General features: G+C 38.7%; 1 protein-coding gene across 10 annotated transcripts in view; it reads left to right on the plus strand.

Annotated features, from left to right (window-relative positions):
• LOC105478860 (protein tyrosine phosphatase receptor type M) overlaps nt 1–21,790 on the plus strand; it is an 826,332-nt gene that overhangs the window by 379,096 nt on the left and 425,446 nt on the right. For all 10 annotated transcript variants that reach the window (XM_011736570.3, XM_071085869.1, XM_011736565.3 and 7 more), the window contains one exon: nt 4,643–4,936. In XM_011736570.3, the coding sequence (XP_011734872.2) occupies nt 4,643–4,936 (294 nt within the window). The remainder of the gene's footprint in view (nt 1–4,642; nt 4,937–21,790) is intronic.

Below are 21,790 nucleotides of genomic sequence, written 5' to 3' on the forward strand. Positions count from 1 at the left end.
CCCAGCACTTTGGGAAGCTGAGGCCAGAAGTTCCAGACTAGCCTGGGCAACATACTGAGACCCCATCTCTACAAAAAGTTTTAAAAATAAAAAAGTTAGCCAGGTGTGGTGGCACTGCCTATGCTCCCAACTACTTAGGAGGCTGAGGTGGGAGGATTACCTGAGCCCAGGAGTTCTAGGCTGCAGTGAGCTGTGATTGTGCCCCTGCACTCCAACCAACCGGTACAGAGTGAGACCCTGTCTCTTAAACAAAAATTGTTTCTTATGTGGTATTGCTTTTATCTGCACATTTCTCAAGATAGGCAACTTTAAAGATTGCTGGATTCAAATCCCAGAACTAGGTATGTGGATGTGGGCCAATGGCTTGCCCTGTGTATGCTGCTGTTTCCTTCTGTGTAAGGTAGATATCAGATAATAATGTTATCTACCTTATAGGGCTATGAGGAAGATCAAATGCAAAGTGTATATTATATATACGACACTTAGAACAGTGTACATAGTGAGCGGTGGATGCTTGACAGGCCCTTGGTGGGAAGGGAGAGGAGGACAGGGATAAACTTCTCTCTGATCCAGTCTGTCAGTGGTCTTCACTGGAGAATGGATGTGAGAACTACGTTTCTAACTTTTTGAAAATATAAATACCTGCCCACCTATTGTCTCCTTCCCCCTCTTGCCACACCCATATTGAGTCAGAATATCCAGGGACACAGCCTCTGTTATAAGACCTTCAGCTGAGTCAGCCATGTGCTCTGTTGTGAGATCACCACTGCCAATGTTAGTTAGTCACATGTAGCTTATGGGGGACAGTGCACCCCAGTGAGGCCACCTCAAGAATTGATCGTCTGCAGCGGTGACTGATGTTCGGCATAAGGAAGTGCACATTAAGATACCTACTCGGATAATGTATTTGTCCCAGCAGATTCTTAACATGTTTTTATTTGTGGTGCGACTTGAACCAGCCTAATATTTAGGTTTAAAGTCTGTAACAAAACTAAGATTCTTCCCTGTGGTACACACCTTACCCTCTTGAAAGTGCTCTGGCAAGTGAGGCATCATGATGTACAAAAAGGACACTAGTTTGCCTACAAACTGTTTTGTCATTTTAGAGTTCATCATTCTCATCATCATCATTATTACTACCATTATTTAATTTTCATCTTGGTTCATTTGTTTGTGATTATTTTTCCTTTTCTTTCAGTTGCTATACTGCTTCACTGTGACCTGCCACTACCCATGTTATTGATTAGTGGGATGCAAATCTAGTAGTATCTCTAAAAATTCCTTTGTGGAAAAGTTAACTTGTGGGAAGTTATAAGTGAATTATAAATTTCTATTCTACCAGAGCTAACATAAATAGAAAGAATGAATGGGTTCGTATTCATGTTTGTGCACCATATTTTCCTGCCTTACGACAGTGTAGTAGTATCTTGGCTCACTGTGATAAAAATTTCCAGGGACTTATTTCCATTTCTGCGCACTGCCACAGCTCGTGACAATTTGCATGCAGTTAGGACTCAAATATGAAATTTAACTTTTTCTGCAGTTATAATTTTATGGCCATATTTTGTATATACATATATTTTTTAATGATATAGCATGCTAGATACTACTAGTTTTATAAAGTTATTACCTTGAAGCAATTACTTTAAAATATACACTAACGGTTTTAGGCCACTTGTCTATAATTTAACACTTCTTTATATATCATATAATATTTGGAGTGCTAATGTTTTACAAATGGGAGAAACTAAAGTCCATAGAGTTTTAACTTTTTAAGGTCACACACTGATTTGTGGCCAGCCTCCCAAATAAAGACCAAGTCCTTTAATTGACTAACCATCACTGTCATCTTTCTTCATGTCTAGCTACTTTTGGTAACCAAGGACATAAAAGTATTTCATATAATCTCTACAATGCATGTGTATATGCATATATATCAATACCCTACTTAGTTACATTTCTGTATTTCATTCGTAAACATATTTCATACAGTTAAATATGATACTGACATATTTATTGATGTATCAGGCATTTACATATGCATATCAGTTAGATATATGTCCGTGTGCATGTAAGTACTCTCATTACTGGCTTGATTTAGAATAGTTTTATGGTGTTCTTTCACTTGAATTAAGAAATATTTTAAATTGCTTTTTATCACTTTGTACACATTAAGATTCTTCTCTCCTCCCTCCTTCCTTCTTTACCTCTTTCATCCTTTCCCTTTGGGAAAATTTGTGGAAAATTTAAATGTTGGCCGGGCGTAGTGGCTCACGCCTATAATCCCAGCACTTTGGGAGGCCGAGGCTGGCAGATCACTTGAGGTCAGGAGTTCGAGACCAGCCTGGCCAACATGGTGAAACTCCATTTCTACTAGAAATACAAAAATTAACCAGCTGTGGTGGCACACACCTGTAATCCCAGCTACTCAGGAGGCTGAGGCTGGAGAATCACTTGAACCTGGGAGGCGGAGGCTGCAGTGAGCCATGGTGGCACCACTGCACTGCAGCCTGGGCGACAGAGCAAGATTCTGTCTAAAAATGAAAATTTAAATGTTGCCTTATTCTTGTGCTGATTCTTCTGTAAACCAAAAGTCCTTTTGAATGTCTGTCCCAATTATTTCCAGGTTCTAGTTGAATCCTTCATTTGATTTAGTATATCTGGTATTTTTCTTAATGGAGAATTAATATAGAAAATATTATCAGGAAACAAATGCATTTAAGTCCCATCTAATTTAGGATACTAGTAACAATGTCTTAAATGAGTGAGTGTACTCATGACCCTTTGTGACTTTGTCCCTGAGTTTTATTTTGAATGGCAGTTCAGCAACCCTTGCTAGCATTTGCAACTCGAAAGTAATTAACTGCTCTTTCAGCCTGGCTACATAAATGCCTTAGGATGTACCATAAAGGCCCATTTCATGTCTCGGTTCAAGGAATCGCCTAATGATATGAATTGATGTTAAATCATTGTGAGTTAAGGCAGAGCTGTTTAAGGAAATGAAAAACCAGCACAAAGTTTCAGTTTATAAACAACAGGAACAATATTTTAGTAAATTTACATTATGTTTTACTCTGAAGTAAAATTCATTCACAGTTTGTGTCTTATTTTGACTTAGTCGAATGAGATTTCCCCAGCAATTTAAAAAAGTCAGTATGATTTATCCCACCTTGAATATAAAAAAGAACTAATATAAAAAAGAACCAACCTAACAAAGGGAACCAGTGTTGCTGGTTTTAGCTGGTCTAGGAATTAACCCGGTATCATCTCAGGTGCAAACCTCACATGGTGCTAGCTTCCCTGAGGTCCTCTTCAGCAGGAAACATGGCTGTGATCGATTAGCTGTGTCTGCCATGCAAGAGGATGCAAGAGGGTAGCAGAAATTTCAGCAAGCAAGCCAGCATATTCCAGTAATAGGATAGAGCGGATTTTATTTTTCCTTGCATTTGTGTGAGCAAAATGAGGAGTTAAAAACAGAACACGCCAAAAAGGCACAAACCACCCATAGATACAGTCTTTGAAAAAAATCACTAGATTTATTTTTTTCTGAGAGGGAGATTTATTCAGATAGAAATATGTTGTTTTGTACAATTATCTCATTTATCATGTGTGATGTCACCCACAGTGACAGCGGCATGTGGAATACCTTCATTTGGTGCCTAGAGAGCCTTTCAACAGGCATCTAACTAATATACTGGGAATACTATTTATGATAAGATTGACAGTGATATAGAAAAAGAGTCAGTCTCAGATTTTAAACCATGAGAGGGACTTTCTTGGGTTGTAAAGTGTGTTTGCTAGTGATTTCTTAGTTTTATCAAGCTGGGCATGGTATGTTTTTTGCTTCAGAGCTTTCCCTTCTATTCACTGCTTTAGTAAGACTTATTACTGGAAGTTCCCTGAGTGGCAGCAATGGTGGACTTCATTATCCAGAATGCTTGATTCTCCTGTAGCAGAATGAGTTCATTGTGATAGTTACTTTGGGAAAACGAGTCATCCTGGAAATGTATTTTTGATGAGATAAACTATAATTTCAGTCATGTTTTTAAAGTGGTGATACCTTTGGAATATAAATATAAGGGAACAATTTAATGATATAGAAACTAATACCTTTGATGATTTTGAAGACATTCTCAATAAGGAGATTGACAATGAATGCTTCCTAGAGCTAAAATACTACTACTTGAGAGAACTTTTACCAGTTAACTTTAGTGAGAAAAAAAAAATCCTTTGATATCTGTGTAACTGACTCACTCTAAAGATACTGTAATTAGTATCCTAAAACAGGCATCACTGTAATGCGTTTTTGTCTTGAGAATATTTTCTGTATTAATTCACCATTACAAAAAGTAACAGATATGCTAATTTGCATATGCTATGCACAGTGGTTGGTGTCCTAAAACAAATTAGGGTTATGCCTACTTGAATAAGCTTATGTGTTCAAAGATGGTTTATTTCACAACTTTGAATGCAGTGAAAATCTTTATCAACATGTTTTTTCTTATTAACCCAAACAAAATTGTTCTTATCAATTTATTCCCCAAATTTATTATCTTCTACATTTTAATAATTGATGCATGTTTAGCTCTTTTAAGACTGAAGACAAAGAATCTGAAAGACAGTTTTCTGATTTGCCTTTCAGAACCACCTGTTCCTATTGCCCCACCTCAGCTCGCCTCCGTAGGAGCCACCTACCTGTGGATACAGCTCAACGCCAACTCCATCAATGGCGATGGGCCCATTGTGGCCCGAGAGGTGGAGTACTGCACGGCCAGTGGGAGCTGGAATGACCGGCAGCCAGTGGATTCCACGAGCTATAAAATTGGACACCTTGACCCAGATACAGAATATGAGATTAGTGTGCTTCTGACGAGGCCAGGGGAGGGTGGCACTGGCTCTCCTGGGCCAGCTCTCAGGACGAGAACAAAGTGTGCTGGTGAGTATAAGGAACCCTACAACGAATTGTCATTGTCTCTCCGGGTGTTAACTGGCAGCACTGGGGTTGATCAGATGACTAGCACGCTTCCCCTAGCTCTATCAAAACCTGTGTATGAACAGAAAATGCCCTTAGCCTGTGAATAGTCAGCTAACAGCTTGTGAACTTGGAGACCAATAACCTCCAGGCTTGGTGTTTCTCAGCCTGCCCCCACCCTTTTTCCTATTGTTAATTTACTTCTTACTCTGAGTACCATATAGTTCATATAGGAATTGTCCGTGAAGTTTATAGAAACTGTCTACTCTAATGGTGTCCTCTAATAGGTCAGACTTTCTTATTTGGGCCCCTTTGTTTTATGTTCACAGTGAATGTGCTTGCAGCCTGGAGGGGCTCTGGAATAACAGATTCCATCTTAGAGATAGCCTTAAAGATGTGTTTTCATTGGTGGGTGTTTAATGGAAGGTCTGCTGTCTAATGAGTTGGGCCCATTTGTGTCATAAGCAAGAGTGATTTATGTGCTGGGTGCAGTCTTTAGTTTCTTAGATTATAAATTTCTAATTGTGCTAAACCCGTTCTGCAACTTAAATAAAAGTAGGGTTAATGGAGAGAGAAGTGTAAAATCTTCCAAAAATCAAAACCTGAAGAAACTGCCCAATTCGAGGTTGTAGTGTTGTTTCATATGACTACTCTCTGGTAGGAAGCAGAGAGAGACAGTATATTGGGATACTGAAGTGTTCTTTTATCTTGTAAATGAGAAATTTCTGTGTTGAATTGTGTGCTGAGATGAAGAGATTCCATAAACTGTTATGGTGTTAGTTAATTATTCAGATAGCATTAGATAAGAATACATTTATCAATGTTTCATTTCTTTCTTAAGTTTTAAAAATGCTTAGCGTAGTCAGACTCTACCTGGTAGGAGTAAGATAAATTATTAAACCTTAACCATTGTAGCTTGTTTTTAAATTTTTTCTTCATAATTTGTATTATACTATTTCCACAAGTTCGAAAATTCTGTAGTTTAAAAAAGACTTTTGTTAGAAAAGGGAACAGGTACTTTTTTCTTCTGGGGATACATGCTATTGAGTACAAGGCCTGGCCTGGGTTAGCAGACTGTGTACTTTGCTATTTTGTACATCTTTCATCTGTTCCTCAGACCCCACATCTGTATCCTCCTGGCACCTTGGTGCAGGCAGTCTGGTCCCTGGAATAAGACCTGCTGTTTTGAACTGGTGATTTCCCACAGCCCTGAGTAGTAGCTCGAAGGAGAAAGGGGAATTTCCCAATCCTTTCTCTTCCTGTCTTCTTCGAACCTCGTCGTCTCCTCTATTTAGTTGAATAAATTCTGTCGTTGTAAAACAGTTTTATCTTATCATTTGTTGCAGTGCAAACAATAGCTGTGGATAATCTGCCTCTGTCATTTTACACGATAGGCATTAGTTTCAAATCTGTTATTTTACCACTGCCTTATGAATTCTCCAGGGCAGGTTCTTTGATCCCCATAATACCGATGGTGAAAGTGAAGCCTACGTGAGCTCCTTTCCACTTCCAAGCTCACTCTGTAAGAAGTAAGTTTAGTGTTCTTTCACTTTAGTGTTAGGAATTCCTGTTTTGGGCATGGCAATATATGGTTTCTCTCTCTCTCCAAAAACAGGTTAGAATTTCATTGTTTAGGCCGGGCGCAGTGGCTCACGCCTGTAATCCCAGCACTTTGGGAGGCCGAGGCGGGTGGATCATGAGGTCAGGAGATCGAGACCATCCTGGCTAACATGGTAAAACCCCATCTCTACTAAAAATACAAAAAAAAAAAAAAAAAATTAGCCAGACATGGTGGCAGGCACCTGTAGTCCCAGCTACTCGGGAGGCTGAGGCAGGAGAATGGCATGAACCTGGGAGGCGGAGCTTGCAGTGAGCTGAGATCGAGCCACTGCATTCCAGCCTGGGCGACAGAGCAAGACTCCATCTCAAAAAAAAAAAAAAAAAAAGATTTTCATTGTTTAGATTGGAGAGAGAATGTGATCTGTTTCAATTTTAGTCACTAGCAGCCCCACCTACATAATGTTTCCAGTCCTGTTCTTTTTTTTTAAACACATTTTTGCCTTTTCTTTTGGTTTTGTGTCTGTACATCTCAGCTATTGACACATTGCTGTATATATTTCCACTGATTATAATGCATGTGTCTGTGTTTTCAGGAAGCCTTTTGATATTGCTGCATGATGTGTAAATGGATAATGCTCAAAGAAACAAAGTAACTTTTCATAATAGATTGACAGTTATTTTTAAGAAATGAAAACTAGTTTTGAATTGATATTTGTAGGCCTATACTGTGCCTCGATGTATGAAACCTCACCTAAGCCAAGAAACCTAATGATGATGCCCCCTTTCCTCTTAATTGTTTGCAGCCTGCAGTTGGTGTTGTTCGTGATGCATGGTCTGGTCGTGCCCTGCGCTGGCATAGAGTCACCCTCAGAAAATGGAGGGAGATATGTTAGGTGAAAGGGTCAAAGTTAGAAAGAAGAGAGTGAGGCATGTTTGGTGGGTGAGGAAAGTGAAAGGTGAGGAAAGTGAAGTCAAATGAGACTTTTTGCTATAGAAAGAAATATAGTTCACCCTTCTTCACCTGGGGTTTTGAGAAAATCTGCAGGTAATATCAGTAATCACTGTTGATGATCTGTGTGGAATTTTGGGAAGCAGGAGCAAGTTAAAGGGAAAAAGATGCTGTAAATTATAGACTAAAAATTTGGCATCAGTCCCAAAGTGTTATTCAGATGGTTTGTGAGCATTTAGAGTACCTAAAGAGCGAGTCATGGATTTCAAAAACCTGGGAGAGACGAGGCGCATTCTGCAGCAATAAGTGGAAAACATCCTTGGCCAGCGGCAAATGGTTGATGAATCTAATAGGGTAATACGTAATAGGAATAAATCTAAATCCTTCCTGTATGGTTCCGAAAAGCCAAGAGTACTGGCTTCGAATTAGAGTAATACAATTTAGCAGCAATATGTATGAAGAAGAGATTGAGGAATTGGCTTCAATGCAAATGAATCTGCAGTATCATCCATCTTGTATTAATTATCCCTGTGATGTTAGTGCCTCACCATCCTCTGCAAAAAAAAAAAAAATCCTAAAATAATCTTAGGTTGCATCAGGAAAGCAAAATGCCCATATTGAAGAAGGTGATAGCCTTAATCTACCAGTGCTGTTTAGGCTTCCCATAATTCTCACATTTATTTCTAGTTCCTGCTTTTTAAGAGAGACAGCACAAAATAGATTTTGCCCATGGGGAGGGCAATCAGGATAGGAAAGGGTATGGAACCTTTTGCAACTAATGAGGAATGGTGGAAGGAACTGAGAAGGGGATGGGGAGGAAAGGGTACCTGTGTAAACTCGACAAGAGCTGAGTGAGTTTCTTGTGGCTGATTTGTTCAAGCATAACCTGACATGGTAGAAAGTGATTTCTATATTCAGAAGAGGATTGAGCTGGTTGACCTTGAAGATCTCTTCAGTATGAAATTCTATGATTCATTTCTTGCTTTCTTTCTGATGAGATGATCCACTGGATATTTCTACCCTGAAAGTCTTTCAGTTTCATTTTTATTTCATCCTTGTCTAAATGCTCCATAATCATGCTTATCAAGTACTATTCTTTGGGCAGTGAAGGTCTGCTATTACGTTTCCAAAAATCTGAGCAAAGGGGGAGAACGTATAAGTTTTTACTACAGTGAAGTAGAATAAATTTGAAGGACTGACTCACTCTGAGATTTCCTGCCTGAGTTTTGTGTTAAAATGTCACTTCAATTCATGAAATAATAGTGCTAGAGCCAGAGTCAGTGGTTGAGAACACAGGCTCTGGGAGCAGCCACCTAGGTTTTAGTTTAGGCTCTGCCTGGCACTAGACACAGGACTAGAGAAAAACTGCTAACCCTCTCTGGGCCTGAGTTGCCTTATCTATAAAACAGAGGTGATGATAATAATTTGTATTTCATTGTTTTGTTCTGAGCCTTAATGAGCTAATGAATATCAGTTGCCTAGAACAAACTCTCACATATAGCACATGGTCAATCAGAGTTAACTATCATTTGATAAATTTTTGTCTTTTAATGTTTTCATTCAGAAGAATTAGACACTGGCAACCTCATTACCCAATGTTTTAGAAATATTGCTTATCTGGGAAATGTAAAATCTGAGAACCATGGTTTCTAATGTGAGCTGATAGAATTCCTTGCAGTTGTGCATTATGTTCTCATCTGTTAAATCTGTTTATTTTGGCCAAGCTCTGTTTTCATTTCTGTGCTGCATCAGTGACACCTGTCCTATCATTTTTTGGTGACACCCATGAAACTGTATTTAGCTTCTTGTATTAAAATGGCAAGATCACTATTTATTGCCCATCATCTGTGAAATGGAATTGATTTTCCTGTGTGGCTTGTAGACACAATCTCATTACCTGGTTGGATTTCTGCAAGGATTGTATAGTAACACAACTCCAAAATTCTTGCTTCTTATGCTTCTGAAAATTATTTCCAAATATATGCACAAGCTCTCCATGCAAGACCTTGATCCAATCACATAGCTTCCCTGATTCCACATCTTCATCTCTAATTTGGGGCAGCAACAGCTGCCCTGACTGTATCAGAGGTGGTTTTGAAGATCACCTGAGATTTTATCTGTAAAGACATTTTTCACAATGATAAAATGCTCTGTCAATATGGGTTATTGTAAAAAGTGATTATAGTCAGAAGCGTCCGTCAAGCTTTATATACATATCCAATTATTTTCCAACTTTGCAGTTCAGCTATAGTTGGGCAACTTTAGAGAGTTAAAATTACTTCAGCATCCAGTTAAACAAAATGCAATTTAGTTTGTGATTTCTAATGTATCCTATATTCTCAAATTATGTGCAGACTATATATCACAAGCCATTGAATAGTAGCTACTTGAAACAGAGAAATGGGTGATGTTGTTAGATTAATTTTCACAGTGGGCTTTTTATGTGTTATTTGGAGATACTTCTTTTTATGTGTTCTGGTTATTGGTTAACTGTGGTTAAGTAACTTGCTAATAACTGGCCTCAGGAGCTAACGAAGGATTATTATAAACTAATGACTAAGCAATTAAGATTGGTGAGAGTGAAACAAAGCTTAACTAAAATGTGTTCTTTAGAATTAATATACCTAAAAATATTTGAAAAAATAATGATTGTGCCTTAAAAAAATATCCATAAAATACATATTGAGCATCCATATTTGCCAGGCACTATTCCAGGCCCTGCCAGTAGAGTGACAAGATTTCTGCCTTCAGGACTTATGTATTTTGGGGTATTGGAGGAAGGGAGTATATAGGTAACATATATATATATACGTGTGGCTAAGGCAGGAGGACTGTTTGATACTAGGAGTTTGAGGACAGCCTGGGAAACTTAGCAAGACTCCATTGCTACAAAAAATTAAATTAAAAATAATTAGCTGGGCACTGTGGCATACACTTGTAGTCCCAGCTACTCGGAAGGCTGAGATAAGAGGATAACTTGAGCCCAGGAGCTGGAGATTACAGTGAGCTGTAATCACACCACCGCACTCCAGCATTGACAGAGTAAAACCCCGTCTCTAATACATACATATTACACACACACCCACACACAACACGTGTATACTATATGCAGTGTCAGATAAATGATAAATGTTATGAAGAAAAATAGAGGAAGGGATAGAGAATAGAGAAGTAGGAGATGATATTTTTTATTAATTTTACTGTGTTTAGTAACAAAATTTACCATCTTAACCAGTTTTAAGTATACAGTTCGATCATGTTAAGTACATTCAGCCAATCTCCAGAATCTGTTTTTAATATATGGGTACATAGTAGGTATATATATTTATGAGCTACGTGAGATATTTTGATACGGGCATGCAATGTGTAATAGTCACATCAGGGTAAATGGGGTATCCATCACCTGAAGTATTTATCCTTTGTGTTACAAACAATCCAGTTACATTCTTTGTTATTTTTAAATGTACAATTATTATTGACTTTTGTCACCCTGTTGTGCTATCAAATACTAGTTTTATTCAGAATCTTTACATCTTCCCAAACTGAAACACTGCATCCACTAAACGCTAACTCTCCACTCCCCTTCCCCATAACCCTGGCAACCACCAGTCTCCTTTTTGTCTCTATGGATTTGACTATTCAGATGTCTCCTATAAGTGGAATCATGCAGTATTTGTCTTTCTGTGACTGGCTTATTCCACGTAGCATAATGCTCTCCAGGTTTATCCTTGTCATCACGTGTGCGATTGCACCTTTTTAATTATGCTGATAATTGAATTGTGTGTATGTGTTTCATATAATTCTTTGTGAACTACTTAGAGACTCTAAGCACTGACTTTGCTTTTAGTTTAAAAATGCACCTTCTTTATGATCTAGGGAGATGTTTACTAGTAAAGCATGGACTGCTGGGTTCCTGAGGAGTCCAAGTATGATCAGGTATCCTAGAAACGTTCTGTCGGAACGGCAGAGCCATCCCATCCACAGCCAGCCTGCTGCTTGCTGGGAATAGGAGTGATGTATTAGAAGTCTTTAATAAATGTGATGTGTAAGAAGTATACACATTTTTATAAATGTGATGTTTTATAAAAGTGATAGTGTTTTTATAACTTGCATCTTTGTAATGATTAAGAGTGAGTGAGTTTTAATATCTGTCTGCATAGAGTGTCTGCCTGGTATATGCCTAGTTAGAGCTTTTTACATAACTGTAATAAAAACTTGGAATATGTATTACATTAAAATGTATTTTGTTGTATTTAGGTGCTTCAATAACATGCAGTTATAGCTATCTTATCTGCAGTATTTTCAGTGGCAGAAGATATTGGACATACTTGCCACTATTTGGAGTCATTTCACCTCTCAGTCTTTGTTCGTGTCTGCTTATCCCATTGTGGTATGCAGTTTTGTGAATCTCCTATTTTTTTGTGATGACAGTCGTGCTGTTGCACTTGAACAGATGTATTTGTGTAGCTTTCTTGTATCCTTGCCTTATTCTTCTATGAACAAGCAACATACATAAACAAACACATATTTGGGGGTATTGGAGGGAGGGAATATGCAGGCAACATATATGTACATATGGAGGATAAACAAAGGATTAGTGTTCCTTCACAGTAAGGACCCAACATTCCTGACTGTGGGAATTTTGTACTAACTACAAATTTACGGTGTTGTGTTTTCTTTTATCTTATGCTCTGAGATCATCTCTCACTGTGCCTTATATAGTAGCACGCCCTGTCTGTCATACTCGGTCCAGTCTGAATGTCACTAAATTTAGGTTCATACTGGTTTTGAAATATTAATTCGCTGTGTTTGCCTAGTGGTAACACTAGAGTGACTCATTTTAAATATATGTGAATGAGATTCTCATGTTGGAAATGAGTAGTGACAGGTTCCTTGGCAAGGGGGCATTACATGAAGCCCGACGGCACCATGCCTGCATTCAGCTGAAGGCTGACCTCGCTATTTTTTTTTTTTACTATTTTTAGTTTCTTTTTGTGGGAAAAAAGGAAATAATTCTGGTTGAAATGGGAATAATCTGAAATTAAACCCTGCCAAAACCTGATTTATTTTCTCTTAAATCAAACCTAGTAGTATTTGTCTTTTCTGTACAAAATTATCACTGGCGTTGCAATAAGTATCTGGACTTACGGGGCTGACCCTCGGGTACCTGGGACCATGTGGGAGCTAATCTAACAATGGCTGTTATTTGGAAGGAAGAAAGGCCAAAGACCTCATTGAGTGGAGCATAATTTATTTTTAATTTAAGTTTATTTACCAGGGAAAAAAATTAAAGGTGTTCTAATTCTAAAACAGCTCTGCCAAAGGGCAACATGTTTTAATGAATTTTGAATACATTAAGCCATTAAAAACCTTTTTAAATTATGAACGTTAAAAGGGCATGAGGAGTACCTTCCCTATTAGACTGCAGATGTTAAATACTTTGGATCACATCGCAGTGTGCATAGGACAGGAACATACCAGCAATGCAGTGTCTTTTTTATTATAATATATTCAGTCCCTTCCTTGCAGATGTTTAGGCTCCAGAGATTTTGTAATTAATACCTAAACCTCAAGTTCTGCTGCCCTTAAACACTGATTCAGCACTTTGCGTGTGCTTGAACCCTAAGGCAGCGGCGGAAGGGTATAGAACAGAACTGCGGGAGCAATTCTGCGTGAGAGGTTCAGAAGCTCCTCTAAAACGTGCGGGCAGATGGAGGTGGTTGTTCGTAGAGTTATCCAGTGACTCTTAAAGTGTTGTGATGGGTTTCTGGAAGGTGTCAGGGAGGCCCCTTGGCTGTGAAAAGGGAGTGTGCTAACAGTACTCCTCAGCTTCCTCTAGGCTTGTTTTTAAAATCTTTGTAGGTGGCTTCTTGTGTAGCTTTGAATACACTGAGGAGGCCGGGAAAATGAAGGAAAAGAGCTGGAGATTTCAACTGGGGACCTGTGGCCTAGCCCTGCTGTCCCTCTGATGAGCCATCTAACATGGGGAAGAATCACAGAACCGTTCCAGGCTGTGTTTTGTATGTCTATCTGTGAGGGGCTTGACCAGCTTCCTTATTCTAGGGATCTGACAGGTCATCTGACCCCCTGTCAGAGGGGGTTTGCTGTGGGAAAAACATGATTGTTATTAGTCTGAGTCCTTGTCTGAGCACCAGCTACAGCTGTGAGCGTGGTCCTCCAGCCCCTGGCATGTGTGAGGATGCGTCTGCATTCTGCAGCAGTATCTCCTAGGAAAGGAAGACATCTACTAAATCTCCTTTGAACAATTCTTAGAGACCCCAGGCCATCTTAATTTCCCCCAAATCTCTTATACATTTAGCAAGAAAAAAATTATTGATAATGACATGATTAATTTTTTATTAGAGTACATGCCTTAATTATTTATCACATTTATAATGTGGAGAGGTTGTATTTTATGATCTTTATGTTAGCATTTATACTACACTGGGGTCCTATGCATAATCTGTATGTACTGCATACGTATGTGTTTTGAAAGGACTTGGAGCATAATTGACTGCTTTAAATTATCATAAAGACTTATACTTTTGTGACTGCCTTTGTGAACATTCAGAGGAGACAGTGTTCCCCTGGGAAACTTCTTTCCCTTTACAGTCTGACTGACTTGGGTGGGTGAATGTTGAATCTGGCACAAATAGCTAAAAACTCTCAACAAATGAGGTAACCTTCTTATTCCTAGTTACCTAATGCTTCTGTTTTTGTTTGTTTGTTTGTTTAACAGTACTAGCATTGTCTTCATAATGCAGCTGGGAAAATTACATATGCTAATGTAATTAGCAGGAAAACTTGTTAGCAGAGTACTTTGGTCACCTGGTGGCTCCTGAATGAATTCTAAGTAGGTTTACTATTAAATGCTGATACAAAATTAAGTTTTGTTATTGCCAGGGATACACACTCCTGGTGAAATCTTTCAATAGGACTTTTAAACTGAATGGATTGGGTTGCATTTGACACACATATAAGTTGCAGTTTAAGCAAAGCAATATATATATATATATATTTTTTTTTTTTTATATATATCTCCTCAAGGTAGTGCCAAGGAAAAAAAAAATGATCACATGTTCACTCGAACCTGGGAAAACTTTTTGTTTTGTCTCTTTAAGGTGTGGTCAGGATAGAAAATAGCATAGTGACCCAGGGTCCCCGTACTGCAGGGTGGCAAAGAAAATAGAATAACTGCAAATACTTTGTTTACATATGAGACATTGTTATGCTGTGGTTGCGGATGTGTTGTAATTATTAGTGATATGATGAGTGTTTTTGACACTTTTAACTTTTTGGAGGGTTCTGCCCCCACTCTAACACTTTTTTTTTTTTTTTTTGAGATGGAGTTTCGCTCTTTTTACCCAGGCTGGAGTGCAATGGCATGATCTCGGCTCACTGCAACCTCCACCTCCCAGGTACAAGCGATTCTTCTGTGTCAGCCTCCCAAGTAGCTCGGATTACAGGCATGCGCCACCACGCCCAGCTAATATTTTTGTATTTCGTGGAGACGGGGTTTCGCCATGTTAATCAGGCTGGTAGCCAGCTCCTGCCCTCAGGTGATCTACCCGCATTGGCCTCCCAAAGTGCTAGGATTACAGGCATGTGCCACTGCGCCTGGCCCACTCTAACACTTGCAAGTTTATCTAGAGGACTCAAAGCTTGATGGCAGTTTGCTTAGAACCAGAGGCTGAGGTGTCCTGGGGGACACATTTCTCTTTTGCTCATTTGCACACAGACCCCAGGAAGGCCTGTGAACCCTTATTGAGTGAGATTGGATGACTGGGGTCTTGGTGTTGTGGATGTAAGGAATTAAAGCACACAGGTAAAATTGTTCACCATGAGGGCTGCTTCTGAGTCAGGCTTACCTTGTATCCAGTGTCCCTGGCCTGAGAGCGGACAGAGCCAGTCTTAGGATGGCCTTTGTCTTCTGAACATTTTAGGAAAAGTTCACTCACTCTTGACTTAACAGGTATGTTATGTGTTGTGTCTGGAACCACTGTCATGTTTTGGGAAACAGGTGGATTTTATCTTGACCTCATATGTCCTGTGTACTTCCTTCTATCCGTGCTCCTCTTAGCACATCCAGATGCATTCTCTTCTTATGAACCCAGATCTCAGTTTATTCGTCCTCATTAACACAAAATGTGGGCTCACCGGGACATATTCAGTGGCATCTGGCCTCCAGTTAGGACTTGCTGACTTCATCTGTAAGGATAATGCTGCTTGTGCTTTTAAAAACTAAATAATACGAAGCAAGATAAATGAGAGCTAAAACTTGTATAGTGGTAACAACAGATTATGAAAGCTTGATAATATGTCAGAATTTTAGTTTGTGAGGGTTAGCCATGTTCCTTTGTGTAACACTTTTATAAATTAATTTTAAGAATATAAAGAACTGGTAATTACCTATTAGAATAAATTGCAAGTGAATAGAATGCTTTAAAAATGAATAATGCATATAAATGGAATTTAAATTATAAATACAAGAAATTTTATTAGGAAGTATGGTTATACCTATTATTAAAATAGAAAAGATAATAGACCTGTTTGATACCAGAATTGCTGATCCTCTATCCATGTTATTACCATTGTAGAATGAGTAATATAAGTAACATAACTATTCAGGTAAAATATTTCCATTGACCAAATAACAATCTTTCTTTCTTATATATCTAGGCAAGTGACTGTAAACACATATTTGTAGTCAGCCTTGAAACCCTTTCTAAAGGGCTTTTTAGAAATACATTAACATTTGAAAAAATATACATATTAAAATATATTTATGCTAAATATTATGTATTGCTATTTCACTATTCTTTAGCTCAGCTATAGTGCTCCTAATTTGAGTAATGAATTCATGATAAATAACATTTTACTTGTTAATGTTTGTATCTTGTTAATGGCCTTTGAAAATCACTGAAGTTATAGATGTCATATAAGAAGGCAAAAAATATAGAAGTATATGATGAAGAAGGTAACAGATTCCTTCCTCTTTCAGTCCATTTGCCAGGAATCATCATTGTTAATCCTTTTGTATTTATCCTTCAACATCTCTATCTAAGCTCATTTAGGTGTGTAAATATCAATATATGTCCTCAGACCCTCCCTTACTAATACTAACAAATGGGATTATATTGTTCGTGTTATTCATCAGCTTGATTTCACATCTGCCAGTATTTTCTGAACAGCTCTCTAGTTGGTAGAGTCTAGTATAATATATGTTATATAAACATGTATAACCCACATATAATATATAAACCCACTCTTATTAATAGCTGTTTATTCTTTTGTAATATAGATGACTTAATTTATTTAGTCCCTTCTCTCTTGATGGATATTGCAGGTTTTGTTCATTAATAAAAGAAATATTTCAGTAAATATCGATAAATATATGTTGTGTACAAATGTTTCAACTTCTATAAGTTTACAGTTTTAAGGTAGAATTGCCTGGCCAAAGATACATGAATTTAAGACTTTAGTAGGTGCTGTCAGATTACTTTCTACAAAGTTCTATCAAGTTATGCTCTACCACCAAGGTGTCACAGTGTCAGAGTCCTCAAATGCTTTTAAGCGTTGAATATTAATGATCTTTTAAAACTTAAAAAAATCAATTTATTGGGTTTAAATTGTATGTTGTTGTTTTAATTTGCATTTCATGTTTTCCATGCATGTATTCCCTACATTTGTTCCTCAGCAAACTGTCCATTTCTGTCCTTAGGATGCTTTTCTAATCTTTTCCTTTTTAATTTGTAAGGATATTTTCTATAGTGGGGTTATTAACCATTTGTCATATGTTTTCAAAATATTTTTCTTATTCTACCATTTGCTGTTGACTTTATTTGTGGTTTGTTATAGAGAAATATTTACATTATATGTAGTTAAATTTATCAATCATATCTTTTAGGGCTACCCATACTCATTAATACACAATAAAGGTATCATTGGAATTAATCTAGGTAGATGTCTAGATACGCAATTGTGTTTGCTAAATGAACCATTGTTTCTTCCTAATGGCTTCTTACTTGTCTTGTTTTGGAAGATATTTTTTACATTTTTGTTGAATTTTTTAGAACTTATTTTTATACTTAGATTATTTAGTCAGTGAGATTCTGGTCAAAAAAAGACTTGAGGGGAAGACTCCAGGGCTGAGGAGCCTTCTGGGGACAGTTTCTTTGCACTTCAATGACCTACGAGGAGAATGGTCCATTCTCACCTTTGCATGTTGCTTGATGTGGTGCTTGAGAATGTGGCAGGCAGCATGTGACCACAGGGAAACCAGGTAAAAAGGCAGCTGCTATGAAAGCCGAGTAGACATAACTGAGCCAAAATGCTCTCCACACCTCATTTTGGTTCGCCCCATTTGTTTATTCATTTCCTAATTTAGTCTAACATTTTTGAGAATCTGCTGAGAGGCATTCTCCAGGCTTTGAGTTAGTAGGCAAAACTAACAAGTCTCCTGGCCTCCTGGACACAGCTTTCTAGTTTCTGAAGTTCTCCATTGGTGTGCAGTGTGTGCACACATTTAAATGAAGCAAAGCTTGCAGAGATTCCCAGAGCAGTTGTAGAGAGGAGGTTCTGAAAGTCAACATAAATATTAGGTCAGACAGGAGCATCACAAATAAATTGTTTTAATCAGGACGTTTTGGGCTGCAAGTAATATCAGTGCTCCTATAGGCTAACAGTAAGGAAATTTATTAACTTGTATTAATGGGAAATCCATAGGTAAGGCACCCTTTGCAGTTTGTTGTTCAGTGACTCAGTAATCTTCCCGGGGACATGGGCTCTTTCCAAATCTCTGATCTATTGGCCTCAACCCCAGGCCAATAGAAATGTGGTGATGAGGTGACATTTAAAAGCAACTAGGGAAACATGCTGTGTTCACATCTAATGGGGAGAGAAGAATATTTCCCCAGTCATAGAATGTAACTTTTTTCTTTCAATCTTTTATGTCAATTAAGGACCAATAATAACTAGCAGATTTTCATGGATTGATTGCCTTGATGCACTTATTCTTAAACTTTAACCTACTTCAGTAATGACTGTGTACATCAGAATCACCTGGAGGACTGTGAAAAGATCCTGGCCGACTCCTATTCCATGTTTATGATTCAGTTGGTTTAGGGTTGGATCAGGAATCCACATTTTTCACAAATTCCCCAGTGATGCTGATACTGCTGGTTGAAAACCACTGATTTGCAGTAATGAAGATGCGTCCTTGCACCACACACCTATTAGAATGGCCAACATTCAGAACACTGCCACACATCAAATGCTGGGAGGATGTGGAGCAACAGGAACTCTCATTCGTTGCCAGTGAAAATATGAAAATAGGTACAGCCTCTTTGAAAAAACAGTTGGGCAGTTTCTTGCAAGAGCAAACATACTCTTACTGTGCAATCCAGCAGTTGTGTCCTTTGACATTCACCCAAAGGAACTAGAAACTTATGTCAACACAAAAACCTGCACACCAGTGTTTAGCAGCTTTTTATTCGTAATTTCTAAAACGTACAAGCAACCAAGAGGTCAGTAGATGATCAGTAGATGACTCGATAAACTATGCTACATTGAGACAATTGAATATTTTTCAGCTAAGAAATGAGCTATTAAGCCATGAACAGACATACAGGAAACTTAAATGTATATTAAGAAGTGAAAGATGCCAATACGATAATGCTACATACTGTATGATTTCAATGACAGTAAGGTTCGGCATAACAATCTTTCAGCCTATGAGGGTCTGCATATAAGATGGTAGTCCTTTAAGATTATGACAGAGCTGAAAATCACCTACTAACATTGTAGCCATTGTAATTTCATAGCTAATGCATTCTTTTCTATGTTTAAATACACAAATACATTGTGTTACAGTTGCCTACAGTTTTCAGTACAGTAACATGGTGTAAATATCTGTGGCCTGGGAGCAGTGGACTACAACATACAGTCTCCGTGTATAGTAAGCTATCCCATCTAGATTTGTCAGAGAGCACTCTATGATGTTCACACAATGATGAAATCACCTAAAGATGTTTTTCTTAAAATGTATCTCTGTTGGCCGGACGGGTGCAGTGACTCATACTTGTAATCCCAGCACTTTGGGAGGCCGAGGCAGGTGGATCACGAGGTCAGGTGTTTAAGACCAGCCTGACCAACATGGTGAAACCCCATTTCTACTAAAAATACAAAAATTAGCCGGACATGGTGGCATGCGCCTTTAATCCCAGCTACTCAGGAGGCTGAGGCAGGAGAATCTCTTGAACCTGGGAGGCAGAGATTGCAGTGAGCCGAGATCACGCCATTGCACTCCAGCCAGGAGACAGAGGGAGACTCCGTCTCAAAAAGAAAAAAAAAACAAAAGCAAAGAAAAAAAACAAAAACAAAATGAATGTATCTCTGTCATTAGGCAACCTATTACTATATGACATTCTGGAAAAGGCCAAACTATGGATGCGGTAAAAATATCAGTGTTTGAGAGAAGCTGGGAGTGGCAGGGATAAACAGGTAGATCATAGAGGACTTGTTCAGGTAGTGAAATGATTCTGCATGATACTACAGTAGTGGATATATGCCATCATATAGTTTCCAAAACCCGTAGAATATACCACACCGAGAGTGAATCCTGATATCAACTCCGGACTTCGCGTGGTGCTGATTGGTCGTTGGTGCGATATGTTGATAATGTGGGAGGCTATGCATAGGCCTGGGGGCGGGGGATTGTGGGGAATCTTCATACCTTCCACACAATTTTGCTGTTAACCTAAAACTATTCTACAAGATAAAGTTTTATTTATGGGGGGAAAAAAAAAAGCCTCACCCTTGAGTCTGTGAATGGAATGAGCCATCCCTGAGCCACCAGCTGTGGAAGACTAAATCACTGAATAAAATCAAGGATTTGGGGAACTACTGGGAAGGAAGAGAGGAAAATGAATGCTGAGTAAGTCATTAACAGTGGCCAGAATTAAAGGTTAATATGAGTTGAATATAATAATTGTAGTCAAATGTCTACTGAGAAATTGGGTAAGATTTATTTCTTTTCTTGAGTAAATATATTCGTTTGTCAAGTACTATCAGTCAGAACTGAGATCTGCAAAGAAACTTTTTTTTAAAAAAAAAAAACTTGATTTTAACTATAAAAAAGCTTGATTGTAACATGGATATTAGAGGATTTGACTGTGGGGATCAATTGGAAATCCATTCCTCGTATTTAGCATGGATCTCACCTTAGCTACAGTTATAATAAGAGAAATTAATAACGCCTGAATTGTCTGTTTTGTTTTGAGACAGAGTTGGACCCTTTTTGCCCAGGCTGGAGTGCAGTGGCGTGATCTTGGCTCACTGCAACCTCTGCTTCCTGGGATCAAGCAATTCTCCTGTCTCAGCCTCCTGAGTAGCTGGTATTGCAGGCACCTGCTACCACGCCCAGCTAATTTTTGTATTTTTCGTAGAGACGGGTTTTTGCCATGTTGTCCAGGCTGGTCTCAAACTCCTGACCTCAGGTGATCTGCCCTCCTCGGCCTCCCAAAATGCTGGGATTACAGGCGTGACCCACCGCACCCAGCCCCCTGAGTTGTAGAGAGGATGTTGGCATGCACTTCACCGTGGGTCCCTCACATGAGTGCACACCTTGCAAGCAGAGGCACTGATGGCCTTTGTTCTGGTCCAGGGAACAGCCTTGGAATATAGAGATAGTGTCTCTCTCTGGAGCATTGGATGAGCTTTCTGGTTGTCCAACATAAGAAAGATAATGTACGATAATGTAAGAAAGATAATGTCTCTCTTGGGAGCAAAGGGGAAACAGGTTTTCTTACTGCCCGTAATAAAAGATTTGGTTTTCCTAACCCAGGGCTCTTTCGCTGTGATACAAACCGACTTCATGTGTAGCATCAACTTGGATTCCTCTGTGTTCTCCCTTGAGGCTTTGGGGGCCAGGGGAACCAACAAGAACACAGAGCTCATGTATTTGCTTTGTTGTTCTTAATACAGTCATTTGTCTCTGGCCCAGGAGTCTCCTGTCTTCTGCCAGCATCCGTGAAACAGTGGCAGGCAAACTTGTAGACTTGAAACTTGATTACATCTCAGACTCCTCACAGTTCTGGACAGAATATACTTGAAAGAAAAAAATACTGACTTCTTCATAATTTCCTCTAACTCAAATCTTGTTGACTAGGAAACTGAGGCTGGGATTAAGGAAGCGACTTGTGCAGTTTTGCAGTGCGTCTGTTTACAGAAGTGCCTGGCGAGGCCACTGTTACCAACCCTCTCTGAGAACTGGTGCCTGCTCCTCTCAGTGCACACTGCTTTTAGCCTCA

Source organism: Macaca nemestrina, chromosome 19, assembly GCF_043159975.1.
Source record: "Macaca nemestrina isolate mMacNem1 chromosome 19, mMacNem.hap1, whole genome shotgun sequence".
Lineage (NCBI taxonomy): Eukaryota > Metazoa > Chordata > Mammalia > Primates > Cercopithecidae > Macaca > Macaca nemestrina.